Source organism: Penicillium psychrofluorescens (genome assembly GCF_964197705.1).
Source record: "Penicillium psychrofluorescens genome assembly, chromosome: 4".
NCBI lineage: Eukaryota > Fungi > Ascomycota > Eurotiomycetes > Eurotiales > Aspergillaceae > Penicillium > Penicillium psychrofluorescens.
Window position 1 is genome coordinate 2,836,003 of NC_133442.1, and position 11,895 is coordinate 2,847,897.

An 11,895-nucleotide genomic window follows, 5' to 3' on the forward strand; every position below is an offset into this window, starting at 1 on the left:
CCAACAACAGCTCCCTCACCGCCTTTGGACCGGCAGAACGGCGGGCCTCCGAGCGCTCGCCGTCAACATCTGGCAACTACGCCTGCTCACTCCTGTTTCTTTGCACATTCCGACTCTTGTCTCACCACCATCACCATTTGACCTAGCGCTGCTCTTGAATCACAACACCACAAATACCTGACAGCATGGCCGATCGCTTTCCTTCCTTAGAGGACTTCTCTGAGGGTATGCATCAACCCACCTGCCACTAACATCGAAGCTGACAGACGATCAATTCAGGCCAGACTGAAGTCCAGGAGGACCAGGGTACTGCCGACCACGATGATTTCCTGGCCCGTGAGCGTGCTGCGCTTGGTGAAGACGCCGCTCATTTCGCGACCGCTCAAGACCACGTCGCCGGCGACGCGGATGCAGATACCGGTGATGACCTGCTGGGTGGACAAGATGCTGGGCCGACGGAGGATATGGGCCAGTTTGAGTCGTCCTTCCCGTCAATGGAGACACAGACGCAGAATGAGGTGCGAACCTATCTTGGGGTTGACTTACAATGTGCTGACCTGTTGTTCCATTTAGCGAGTGGCCCCTGGTGGTACTATCACCGGATCTGGGTCGCCTTTCCCTCCCACCGGCTATCAGAACGTGCAGGAGCCCGAAGAAGAGACCCAGCCCATCAGGTGAGTCCCTCCTCTGACCCGGCCTCTACACAGACACCCCTGTCACCACATCTATTCAGTGACTGACTTCGTATTACAATCGCATAGAGAATGGCGTGAGAAGCGCGACTCCGAAATTGCCCGCCGCGCAGAGGTCTCAAACGAGAAGAAGGAATCGACCACCAAGAAGGCCCACGAGGACATCGACGACTTCTACGTTTCCTACAACAACAAGGCCGACAAGGCCCGCGCGCAGACCCGCTCCGAGGCCGAGCAGTTCCTGGCCAACCGCGAGGATACCTCTGCCGGTGGGACCAGCTGGGAGCGCATCGCCAAGCTGGTGGATGTGTCGGGCAAAGGCTCCACGGGTGGTGGCAGTGGTTCTGGCAAGGAGCGATTCCGTGAAATGTTGATCAGCCTCCGGAAAGATGAGAGTGCTCCCGGTGCCACTGGAATTTAAGATATCTTGCCTCTTGGAGACTGTGGTACAGCGGGAATTGGCCAAATCCTGCAGCCATTGTTACTTTTTTCCCCTTTTCTTTCCTCCACGCCAGCGAAGTCTTCAGGTGGGCCTGTGTAATTTAAGATTTCGGATTGATAGCATCGTTAATACCACGGATTCAATGGATTAACGTTACCAGCGCAGTAGAGAAGGGAAGTTGTATGGCATCCAGATGTCAATTTATATACTTGGGAGAAATGAGCGTTGCTGATATTGTTCCGCATCTCAGCCCCTGCCTATCTCAAACATATTTTCTTTCTATATATACCACTGCAAGCATATCTCAGGTAAAGACCAGCTTGATTCTGGCGTCGCAGCGGAGTGACCTGCTACGAGGGTTACTGGCGACCCCATGGGGACTGGCTCGCCCCCTCGCAATCCCCTACAGACAAACGGGGGGGTATCTTTTTGCATACCAGGTCGAATCCGTGGCTCGTCTCTTTTTTACTTTGAATTTTGTTTGATTTATGTACCTTGCCTGAGCCCTGACATCCTCTTTTCTCTTCCCATCACTGGTATAGAAATACGCAAGCTTGGAAGTACATAAAATGCCTGTCAACAATGCAAAACAGACGACTCTTCAATCCAGCTCGGTCACATCGCCCGCCGGCTCTCCAATCTCTTCTTCCTTGCCCTCCGCCTCCAGCTCCGCAAGTTTCTTCCTGCCTTCGTCGGTGGTGGCGTCCACAATCCCCTCCTCCATACTAAGAATGCCGCTATTGCCCAGGTGCTCCACGATCACCTCGGCATCTTCCACCGTCATCTTACCGAGAACCTTGTTCACTTCATCCAAGGACTCGGACAGCAGAGCCTTTTGCATATCGGCGGGGAATGTATCGAAGACCTTGCGAACTTCCACTTCGGTTGGATCCTCGCTGTTGGCGGCGGGGATGTTAATCGTGATTTTGGTGTTGGGGTCCACGGCATGCAGTTGAATCTGTTCCACGCCCGCCGGGTCGTTGGCGGTTTCTTTGCTCAGCTCGGCGGCGCGGGTCTTGATCCGGTTGTAGGTGTCTCTGACGTCGTCGTTGAACAAGGTCGAAGCGCGGTGGCCCGGAGTCGTTATCCTGCAAATCATTAGTGGAAGCGCGACCGAAAGGGCGAAAGGGATATGATATACCGTGTAAAGAACATCTGGACACCGTCACGGCCAAGAGAGCGGCAGTACTGCAACAGCAGTCCTTGGTGGACACATTGCCGGGCATAAGCCTCTTGTCCCTTCATCTGACTGTTGAAGGCTTCAACGAGCAGACCGTCTGTCTCCTTCTCGGCAACGACTTCGGGGTTTTCAGAGATGAACTTGAGATAGGCCTTGTAATCACCCGTCTTGAGATGCGCAAAGCGTTTCGCCAGCTCACTGACCTCAACATTCGCAGGATCATCATCATCCTCATCTACCGACGTAGAGACCTGGTTTCCGGCTCCGGCTCCAGGGTTCAAAAGCTCAACGGAGTCCTGTTTTGACGTAGAAGCAGCCGGTGCTTTTCCTTTAGCGACATGTGACGTGTCGAATCCGGTATGTAGCTGATCGCTAGTGATCTTGCTCCCCTCTTCCTTCTCAAGTTGTGCCAGCTTCGTCAGCAATTCTTTTTGGAGATCCTCCACCTTCGCCCTGTGTCCGCCCACGCCTTGGATATATGCCTTGAAAAGATTGTCCGGCTTGGGATCTTCAAGTTCCTTTTTCACCTGGTCCACCAGCGAGCTCATCATTTGCGAGTACTTTGGCTGTTCCTTCTCGTGTGTATGAACTCCCTCTGGCGGGGGAGGGGCTTGGTCGACGGCCGGATTGCTGGCAAAGTCCATGATGGACTGGAAAATGAATTCGTCGGGAGATGCAGATGAGTCCTCATGTTGCTTGAGAGAACCGAGAAGCTTGTCAATGCGCTCGAGCAGTCCATCGTTGATGATGCGCTCATACTTCAGTGTCTTGATTTCGAGGCGCCGCTGGTCTCGCTGTTGATGGATCTGGGCTTGCTTGGCTCGGATGAATGATCGTTTATCGACATTAGGGTGAACCTCAATATCGGAGTCATCAGACAGCTCGAGCTGATCCCACTTGCTGTAGTCGAGCACCATCTTGCCCTAAACCGGTTGATTGTTCAGTGAGGCGGGGTATAGATGGCAGGCAGAGGTGAGAATGAAGGCGACAAAAAACCGAAAGAGGTAAAAAGTAAGATAGGTAGATACTGCAGATCGCCAGCTGAACTGCTTCAAGTCACTAGATCAGATGCGTGCAAGAAATTAGTCCAGTGCAGAAGAAGAAAGTATCCAAAGCTCTCGACCAGCTTCTATGGGCGGTGGGCGGCAGCAGAACGGGCCCGCTTTCTGCCGAGCGGATAACCCGTTCACTTCCAATCATCCTGCACATTATTAGGGATCATTGACTGGCGTGCCACAGGCTGCGCTGTTTCTCTTGGACTCGAGAGAGATATGGCATCGTTCACTCTCTTTCCCTGACATCCTTTCACTATTCGTGCATCACTTCTCGCGATGCGCCGGCTCCCCATCTCCTGGGCTCCGGGCCTCTCCTCTCACCGGGCCATTCGACCGGTTCTCGGAGATATCTTTCCACGAGCGAATTTCACAACAGTTGGATCTAGCGCAACTCATTTCTCAACAAGAGTATTGCGCGACGGGCCTAAGCCTCTCTGCCGACAACCTGTCGTATCCGAGCTTCGCACGAATGGCTTTCAACAAACCACCCCTACGCCTTCTCCCATAGCCTCACAAGTACGGAACTTCCGTTCCACTACGCGAGCCCTCCAGGCGAAGCCCCCAACACCCCCAACGAAAAACATTAAAGCTGCCGACCGGTCGCTTCCCGAGGAGAAGGAAGATGAAGATGTGGATAAGGGGTTTGAACTTTCTGAGCGAGCAGCCCAGGCAGCCCAGGTCAACCTTAGTGCCAGATTGGCCAAGGATGGCGCATCAGGAAAGAAATCTGGGTTTGCGGAAATCTGGCGCCTCCTCAAGATCGCGCGCCCCGAAGCCAAGACGCTCGGATTTGCATTCTTCTTTCTGCTGATCTCCTCGTCTATCACCATGTCAATCCCATTCTCCATCGGCAAGATCATGGATACCGCCACGAAAAGCGCAACCGAGGGAGGCAACGAGCTGTTTGGACTGAGCCTTCCGATGTTCTACAGCGCCCTGGCTGGAGTGTTGCTCGTGGGCGCTGCTGCCAACTATGGTCGCATTATCATTCTTCGGATCGTGGGCGAGCGCATCGTGGCTAGACTGCGCTCCAAGCTGTTCCGTCAGACATTTGTGCAAGATGCCGAGTTCTTCGATGCAAATCGAGTTGGTGACCTGATTTCCCGCCTCAGTTCCGATACCATCATCGTGGGCAAGAGTATCACGCAAAATCTGTCCGATGGTCTACGGGCGACTGTCAGCGGTGCTGCCGGATTTGGCCTGATGGCTTATACCAGCCTCCAACTGTCCAGTATCCTTGCTTTGCTGCTCCCGCCAATAGGCCTCGGTGCGCTTTTTTATGGAAGGGCTATCAGGAACCTCAGCCGGAAGATTCAAAAGAATTTGGGTACCCTAACCAAGATTGCGGAGGAACGCCTGGGCAATGTGAAGACTAGTCAGTCCTTTGCAGGCGAAATACTTGAGGTCAATCGGTACAATACGCAAGTGCGCAAAATCTTTGATCTGGGGAAGAGAGAATCTTTAATCAGCGCGACCTTCTTCAGCTCGGTATGTTCGTTCTTCCCCCCCAAACAGGCCCTTACTAACTGTATCTAGACGGGACTGATGGGTAACATGACTATCTTGGCTCTGCTCTATGCCGGAGGTTCCATGGTGCAGTCCGGGGCTATCAGTATCGGAGAGCTAACATCATTCTTGATGTACACCGCTTATGCGGGCTCCAGCATGTTCGGCCTTTCCAGTTTTTACTCTGAGCTTATGAAGGGCGTGGGCGCGGCAAGCAGGCTGTTTGAGTTGCAAGACCGCCAGCCCACAATTCATCCAACTAAGGGCCTCAAAGTCGAGTCCGCGCGCGGTCCCATCCGATTTGAAAACGTTACTTTCAGTTATCCGACTCGTCCTGCTGTCAAAATCTTCAAGGGCTTGGATTTCGAGATTCCACAAGGCACCAACGTTGCGATTGTTGGACCTTCTGGCGGAGGCAAATCTACTATCGCATCTATCCTACTTCGCTTCTATAGCCCGACCGAGGGGAAAGTACTCATTGATGGGAAAGACATCAGCGGGATGAACGCCAAGTCTCTGCGGAGGAAGATTGGTGTGGTTGCACAGGAGCCAGTTCTTTTCTCTGGAACAATTTCCGACAACATCTCCTACGGTCGACCACATGCCACACGCTCGGAGATCATTGCTGCAGCACGCCAGGCCAATTGCCAATTCATCAGTGACTTCCCAGATGGCCTTGACACGCACGTGGGAGCTCGCGGCGCTCAGTTGTCTGGCGGTCAGAAGCAGCGAATTGCCATTGCGCGCGCTCTAATCAAGGAGCCCGATATTCTGATTCTGGACGAAGCGACCTCCGCTCTGGATGCCGAATCCGAGACACTAGTGAACAGTGCATTGGCTGCCCTTCTTCGGGGTAACAACACCACCATCAGCATTGCTCACCGACTCTCCACGATCAAACGTTCCGACACCATCATTGTGCTTGGGCCCGACGGGAAAGTGGCCGAGCAAGGGTCATATGACGAGCTTAGCGCCCGTCCAGATGGCGCATTTACGAAACTCATGGAATGGCAGATGAGCGGCAGCGAGCCCGTACACCCTCCAGCCGCTGCCTCTGCACGGGCAGCGAAAACGGCGGAGGAGCTTTGGCAGCTCCAGAAGGAGACGGAGCCGGAGCCGGAGTTGGAGGACGATGAGGAGGAAGAACAAACACGAAAAAATTCCACCCACTGATGCTGTCTGCTCGGGTACCACTCATTTCATTTTGGACTGTGTCATTTACACCTAGGCCTCTGGGATATACTCTCTTCTCATACTCACTTTTGCATCTTGTGCGATAGATATTTAGATGTTGGGTCCCTTCCGCTTCTCTATGTACAAATCTATCTTCTTTCTTTAGTTAAGAGTATTCTCCTTCGGAAGTAGTCGTTAACGTCACCTGAGAAACCAACATTAGAAGTCAAGTCACTGAAAAGTGTTTTGTTGAAAGGGTGTTGGGCAGTATTATACATTCTCTAGGCTTGCCATCACTGCGCTCTTAGTCGCTAAGCATACAACACAGTGCCATAATAATCCGTAATGCAAAGCTGACACTCGCGAATCCCCACAAAATTTATCCTACAGAGTTTGGAACGAACCATATTGTGGATTGCGAATGTGGACGAACTAAAACCTACGTTTCGTCATGATGACATCCTGGCGGTATGTATGCTCACGGACCACGGGACTCAGTCTCATCGTATAAAATATGGGTAACTTCATCCTGGGGGCCTATAATATGACAAAGGCGAATGGATATCGAAAGATCCCCGATCCAGTCGATACTATGGCAGCAGAAGCCGCCAATAGCGTGCGGAGGCTATCCTCCGCCGAGGCTAGGCGATGTGATCTGTACAGCGGTCCAACCGTGATCGCTCCTCCGGAAAATATGAAGGCACCGTGCGACGCAGACGGAACTGCCACGCGGCTGGAAAGAGCCAGGAAAAGCATCGATGAAACGGCCTCCGACGGGGGCACCCCCGAGGCTGAACAACCAGACCGAAACAGTATAGACAAATTCGCGATCGCCTTCGATATCGATGGCGTTCTCGTGAAAGGAGGGAAGCCGCTTCCAGCATCGATCGATGCGATGAAATACATCAATGGGGACAATCCATATGGAGTAAAGATGTAAACATTTCGCCTCTCTCCTGAGATGCGCACACTAACATCATCCTAAGCCCGTATATCTTCGTCACCAATGGCGGCGGGAAGACGGAAGAAGAACGCTGTATTGATCTCAGTCGCCAGCTACAGATCGAGGTTTCACCCGGCCAATTCATCTGTGGACACACACCGATGCGCGAAATGGTCGAGGAGTATCAAACCGTTCTCGTGGTAGGCGGCGAGGGTGAAAAATGCCGCGTCGTCGCAGAGGACTATGGTTTCAAAGACGTGATCACCCCCGGCGATATCATCAAGTCCAAGCATGATACAACGCCGTTCCGGAAGTTGACAGAGGAAGAGCATTACGATTCCCGCAGTAGAAATTTCGACGAGTCTACTGTCGATGCCATATTCGTATTCGCTGACAGCAGAGACTGGGCCGGTGACCAACAGATCATCCTCGATCTTCTGATGTCGAAGAATGGACACCTAGGGACTCGCTCCGAGACCTTTGACGAGGGCCCGCCTATTTACTTTTCCCACAACGACATCGTATGGTCCACCTCTCACGAGCACTCGCGCATCGGAATGGGCGCACTGCGGACGTCGGTGGAAGCTCTTTACAAGGAACTGACTGGCAAGGAGCTGACTACCGTCGCGTTTGGGAAACCGCAGCTCGGGACGTTCGGTTTCGCGACAAGACTGCTTCGCGAATGGTGCAAGGAGACGTACGGTATTGATCAACCGCCAGCCACCGTTTATTTCGTAGGCGACACGCCCGAGTCCGATATCCGGGGCACGAATGAGTACAACCAGATTAGTGATACCGAGTGGTTCTCCATCTTGGTCAAGACGGGTGTCTACCAAGATGATAAGACGCCGCAATTTCCTCCCAGGGAAGTTTGTGAGGATGTCCTGGCAGCTGTCAAGTTTGCTTTTCAGCGTGAACTGGGCGAGGACTCGTGAATGAGTAATTTGAAGTAAAGCGAGCGACGAAGAACGAGGCAGTTCGCCTGATTGGATTCAAGCAACTTGGTGGTGTTGGTGGTGTCAGCTTCAGGGCAGCAAGGATAGAGAAATTACCCAGGTATTCGGGTGGAACTAGAGGATTAACACAATTGTCCTGCCTATTAGTACTTGTCAACTACATGTTTCAATCACATAGCAGCATATCATTCTACCCCCAAAGCAATGGCCAGGTTGCGTCAATTTCACCAACTCAGTAATCCCGACTGTCCGAAATGGGAAGTAAGGAGTGGGCAGAGAGGAATGGGAGTTGGAATGAGTGCCGAGGAGGGTAAGTGGAGAGAAACTTGCTTGAAGACCAGCAGTCATTGAAGTGAGGATAACATGTAGCTTTTTATTTGTTATTATAGTCTTTAGAGAGCTACCGCGGACATACTGTTTGGATGTACAGACAATCTTTCTCTAGTCTTCTCTGCAAGACCCACTTACCGATCCCGGCATCAGGTGACGTCAAACCCACCGGAGCTTCAAGTTCCCTGGTGCCATCTTCGTTACTGTGGTATTATTCAGATTATTCAGATTATTCAGAATCCTGGGTTCCAGAACCCCGAAAACGTCATCAGCTCTGCAACCAACTTTTGGTCCTCCACATCATCGAGCTCTGCCGATCCAAGCCCGTAGGACCCCGCAACCCGCGAATCAACGAGTGGCAATTCGCAATATTTCTTGCTTCATGCCGGAAAACCCCAAGACAGGTTTCAAGATTTTTTTGGTTTCCTCCCCGATTACCCTATGCCGAGGCCAATCACCCCACTCTCGGGTGGTGCTACTTTCATTTTGTAGCGTTGTGATTGGCATAGGTGTTACATCATTGACAGTAGTGAAAGGCAAATCCGTTGGCAAAACAGCCTGGATTCCCTAGGTCTCCGTATATAAAGCTGATGTCGATGCCATCCGAAGTCTATTACTAGATATAAATTTTTTTTTCATCTAATCAGTGCATGAACTCTTCCCCGAAGTAACTATCACAATGGCAACCAAAACTACAGATGCCAAGTTGGCCGACATGCAAAAGGACATGGTCGAAGTAGGTGGCAAGCAGCATATGACAACCGATTATGGCGTCAAAATCTCCGACCCGGACCATTGGCTGCGTGTTGCCAGCGAGTCGAGGACCGGCCCCTCTCTTCTGGAAGATCAGATCGCGCGCGAGAAGGTGTGTCCTCTATAGTTGATTGTTTGGGCACTGCTAATGTAACAAATTCACCAGATCATGCGCTTCGATCACGAACGCATTCCTGAGCGCGTCGTACACGCCCGTGGAACAGGCGCCTTCGGCACTTTTAAGCTCTTCGAGAGCGCCGAGGACGTTACCACCGCCGGCGTCTTGACCGATACCAGTCGTGAGACGCCACTGTTCCTGCGTTTCTCTACGGTGCAGGGTAGCAAGGGTAGTGCAGATACAGTGCGAGACGTGCGCGGATTCGCCGTCAAGATGTACACGGACGAGGGTAACTGGGACATTGTGGGAAATAACATCCCCGTCTTCTTCATCCAGGATTCTATCAAGTTTCCCGATGTTATCCACTCTGTCAAGCCCGAGCCGCATAATGAGGTTCCGCAGGGCCAGAGTGCCCACAACAACTTCTGGGATTTCCAGTATATGCATTCGGAGACGACGCATATGAATCAATGGGTAAATATGCTCCTAGTATCCACGAGGTTCAGTTACTGACTGGACATAGATCATGTCTGACCGGGCTATTCCGCGCTCGTATCGAATGATGCAAGGATTTGGAGTCAACACTTACTCTCTCATTAACGCGCAGGGCAAACGCCACTTCGTCAAGTTTCACTTCACGCCCGAACTAGGCGTGCATTCCCTCGTCTGGGACGAAGCTTTGAAGATCTGTGGCCAGGATCCTGACTTCCATCGTAAGGATCTTATGGACGCTATTGACGCTGGCCACTTCCCGCGCTGGAAGTTCGGATTGCAACTTATTCCTGAAGAGAAGATGGACGATTTTGAATTCGATCCACTCGACGCTACCAAGGTCTGGCCTGAGGAACTAGTGCCCATCCGTTACATCGGCCAGCTGGAGCTTAACCGCAACGTCGATGAATTCTTCCCGCAGACCGAACAGGCTGCCTTCTGTACCAGCCACATTGTGCCGGGCATTGACTTCTCCGATGATCCGCTGTTGCAGGGCCGAAACTTCTCCTACTTCGACACGCAGATCTCACGTCTCGGTCCGAACTGGCAGGAACTGCCCATTAATCGCCCTGTTTGCCCCTACATGGCCCTCGCCAACCGTGACGGAGCTATGAAGCACCGCATCACCAAGGGAACAGTCAATTATTGGCCGAATCGATTCGAGGCCAACCCGCCGGCTGAACCGTCGCAGGGCGGGTTTGTCAGCTACCCAGAGAAACAGCAGGGTATGAAATTGCGAGCGCTATCGGACAAATTCAAAGAACACCACAACCAAGCACAGACCTTCTATAACTCGCTGTCAGAAATCGAGAAGATCCACGTCGCCAAAGCCTTCTCCTTTGAGCTGGACCACTGCGACGACCCCGTGGTATACAAGCGCATGACCGAACGCCTGGCATCCATCAGTCTGGACCTGGCGAAGACCGTCGCAATGAATGTCGGTGCTGACACGCCTAGCAAGGCATTGAAGGAGAATAAAGGTCAGAAAGCAAAGGGCCTCAGCCAGCTAGAGTACTTGCCCGAGAAGCCTATCATTGTGACACGCCGCATTGCCATTCTAGTCGGCGACGGTTTCGACTATGCCTCCTACACTACGATGAAGGAGACGCTGCAATCTCAAGGTGCTTTTGTGTTTACCATCGGCGCCCAGCGGCAGGGTGTCAAGGCTGAGTCCGGAGAGACCGTTGTACCTGATCACCATTTCAATGGCATGCGGTCCACGCTCTTTGATGCTGTATTCGTGCCAGGTGGCAAGCACGTCGCCAATGCGCTATCCAAGAATGGCGTCGCCAAGTTCTGGATTACCGAGTCGTTTGCCCATCTCAAACCCATTGCTGGCCTTAATGAGGCCGTTCCTTTCATCGAGAAACAGATCGGTCTTTCTGACGTCAAGGTTGCGTCCTCTGGCACTGCTGGCCTCGAGTCCTATGGTGTTGTGACGGGATACGGTGAGGCCGCGGCTACGCTGAAGGTGGCGAATGTTGGACCCAATTCGAAGGGTCTAGCGGAGATGTTTATCTGGCATGTCTCGAATCACCGTAACTGGCAGCGCGAGCTCGATGGGCTCTCTGATCAGGTTGCGGCATAGTTTGGATTATGTTTTTTTAAATATTATAACAATTAAATTGAATCTCACTTGTTTATTATTATTCATGCTTGTTCGATTGACACATAGGCGCGATTTCGGATCAGTGACTTCAGGAGCATGTACATACTCGCAGATGCTGATCGGCATTCCTCGCCTGGTGCTACACAGAACAAAGGCAGTCAAAACACATGCTCCAAGGTTGGGAAATTGCCCGACTCTGTGAAATCTTCCGTGTGCTCTTTGATTCATCGGGCCAATTGGGTCGGCGAGTCTATACCAAACCCTAATTGCACTCGAAAACATACTCAAGACTCAAAACACCACTCTTGCTTACATCGCACCATACATTTCTGTCAAAATGGAAAAAGACAGTATAGACTAAGAATAATGTCCCCCAATTTGGAGCGATATCTTGAGGCCCGAACCAACACAGAGAATAGTCACGTGGCGTCGGATGTTTCTAATTCCGTACCCGACGTTATCCTGTGCCATGAATGAATGACCAGGATGATGCAACTGCTTTCCTACCTACCTACCATGTGCTCGCCTAAACCATCTTAAATCAACTTTAACCCCGAAATACTTAGGAGCGTCTTCCGGCTCCTAGGTCTTTCCGTAGTCAAGACCGACGATGGACCGTGTTCGCCGCCTTATATCCGACCAAGCG

General features: G+C 52.0%; 5 protein-coding genes across 5 annotated transcripts; 4 read left to right on the top strand and 1 right to left on the bottom strand.

Moving 5' to 3' along the window:
* Positions 1 to 185: 185 nt before the first annotated feature.
* On the top strand, positions 186 to 1,113 carry PFLUO_LOCUS6700 (Clathrin light chain; the record flags this gene model as incomplete). The annotated part of the gene is made up of 4 exons (XM_073784268.1): positions 186 to 225; positions 280 to 518; positions 574 to 674; positions 762 to 1,113. The coding sequence occupies 4 exons, from the start codon at positions 186 to 188 to the stop codon at positions 1,111 to 1,113; spliced, it is 732 nt and encodes a 243-aa protein (XP_073640740.1).
* A 622-nt stretch (positions 1,114 to 1,735) lies between these two features.
* PFLUO_LOCUS6701 (hsp90 co-chaperone Cdc37) lies at positions 1,736 to 3,231 on the bottom strand (the record flags this gene model as incomplete). The annotated part of the gene is made up of 2 exons (XM_073784269.1): positions 1,736 to 2,222; positions 2,276 to 3,231. The coding sequence occupies 2 exons, from the start codon at positions 3,229 to 3,231 to the stop codon at positions 1,736 to 1,738; spliced, it is 1,443 nt and encodes a 480-aa protein (XP_073640741.1).
* A 414-nt stretch (positions 3,232 to 3,645) lies between these two features.
* PFLUO_LOCUS6702 (ATP-binding cassette permease mdl1) lies at positions 3,646 to 6,048 on the top strand (the record flags this gene model as incomplete). The annotated part of the gene is made up of 2 exons (XM_073784270.1): positions 3,646 to 4,857; positions 4,906 to 6,048. 2 exons carry the CDS (start codon positions 3,646 to 3,648, stop codon positions 6,046 to 6,048), a joined length of 2,355 nt encoding a protein of 784 aa, XP_073640742.1.
* A 514-nt stretch (positions 6,049 to 6,562) lies between these two features.
* PFLUO_LOCUS6703 (uncharacterized protein) lies at positions 6,563 to 7,926 on the top strand (the record flags this gene model as incomplete). Its single annotated transcript, XM_073784271.1, has 2 exons — positions 6,563 to 6,984; positions 7,035 to 7,926. The coding sequence occupies 2 exons, from the start codon at positions 6,563 to 6,565 to the stop codon at positions 7,924 to 7,926; spliced, it is 1,314 nt and encodes a 437-aa protein (XP_073640743.1).
* A 1,030-nt stretch (positions 7,927 to 8,956) lies between these two features.
* PFLUO_LOCUS6704 (catalase 1) lies at positions 8,957 to 11,228 on the top strand (the record flags this gene model as incomplete). Its single annotated transcript, XM_073784272.1, has 3 exons — positions 8,957 to 9,142; positions 9,197 to 9,622; positions 9,672 to 11,228. The coding sequence occupies 3 exons, from the start codon at positions 8,957 to 8,959 to the stop codon at positions 11,226 to 11,228; spliced, it is 2,169 nt and encodes a 722-aa protein (XP_073640744.1).
* Positions 11,229 to 11,895: the final 667 nt, after the last annotated feature.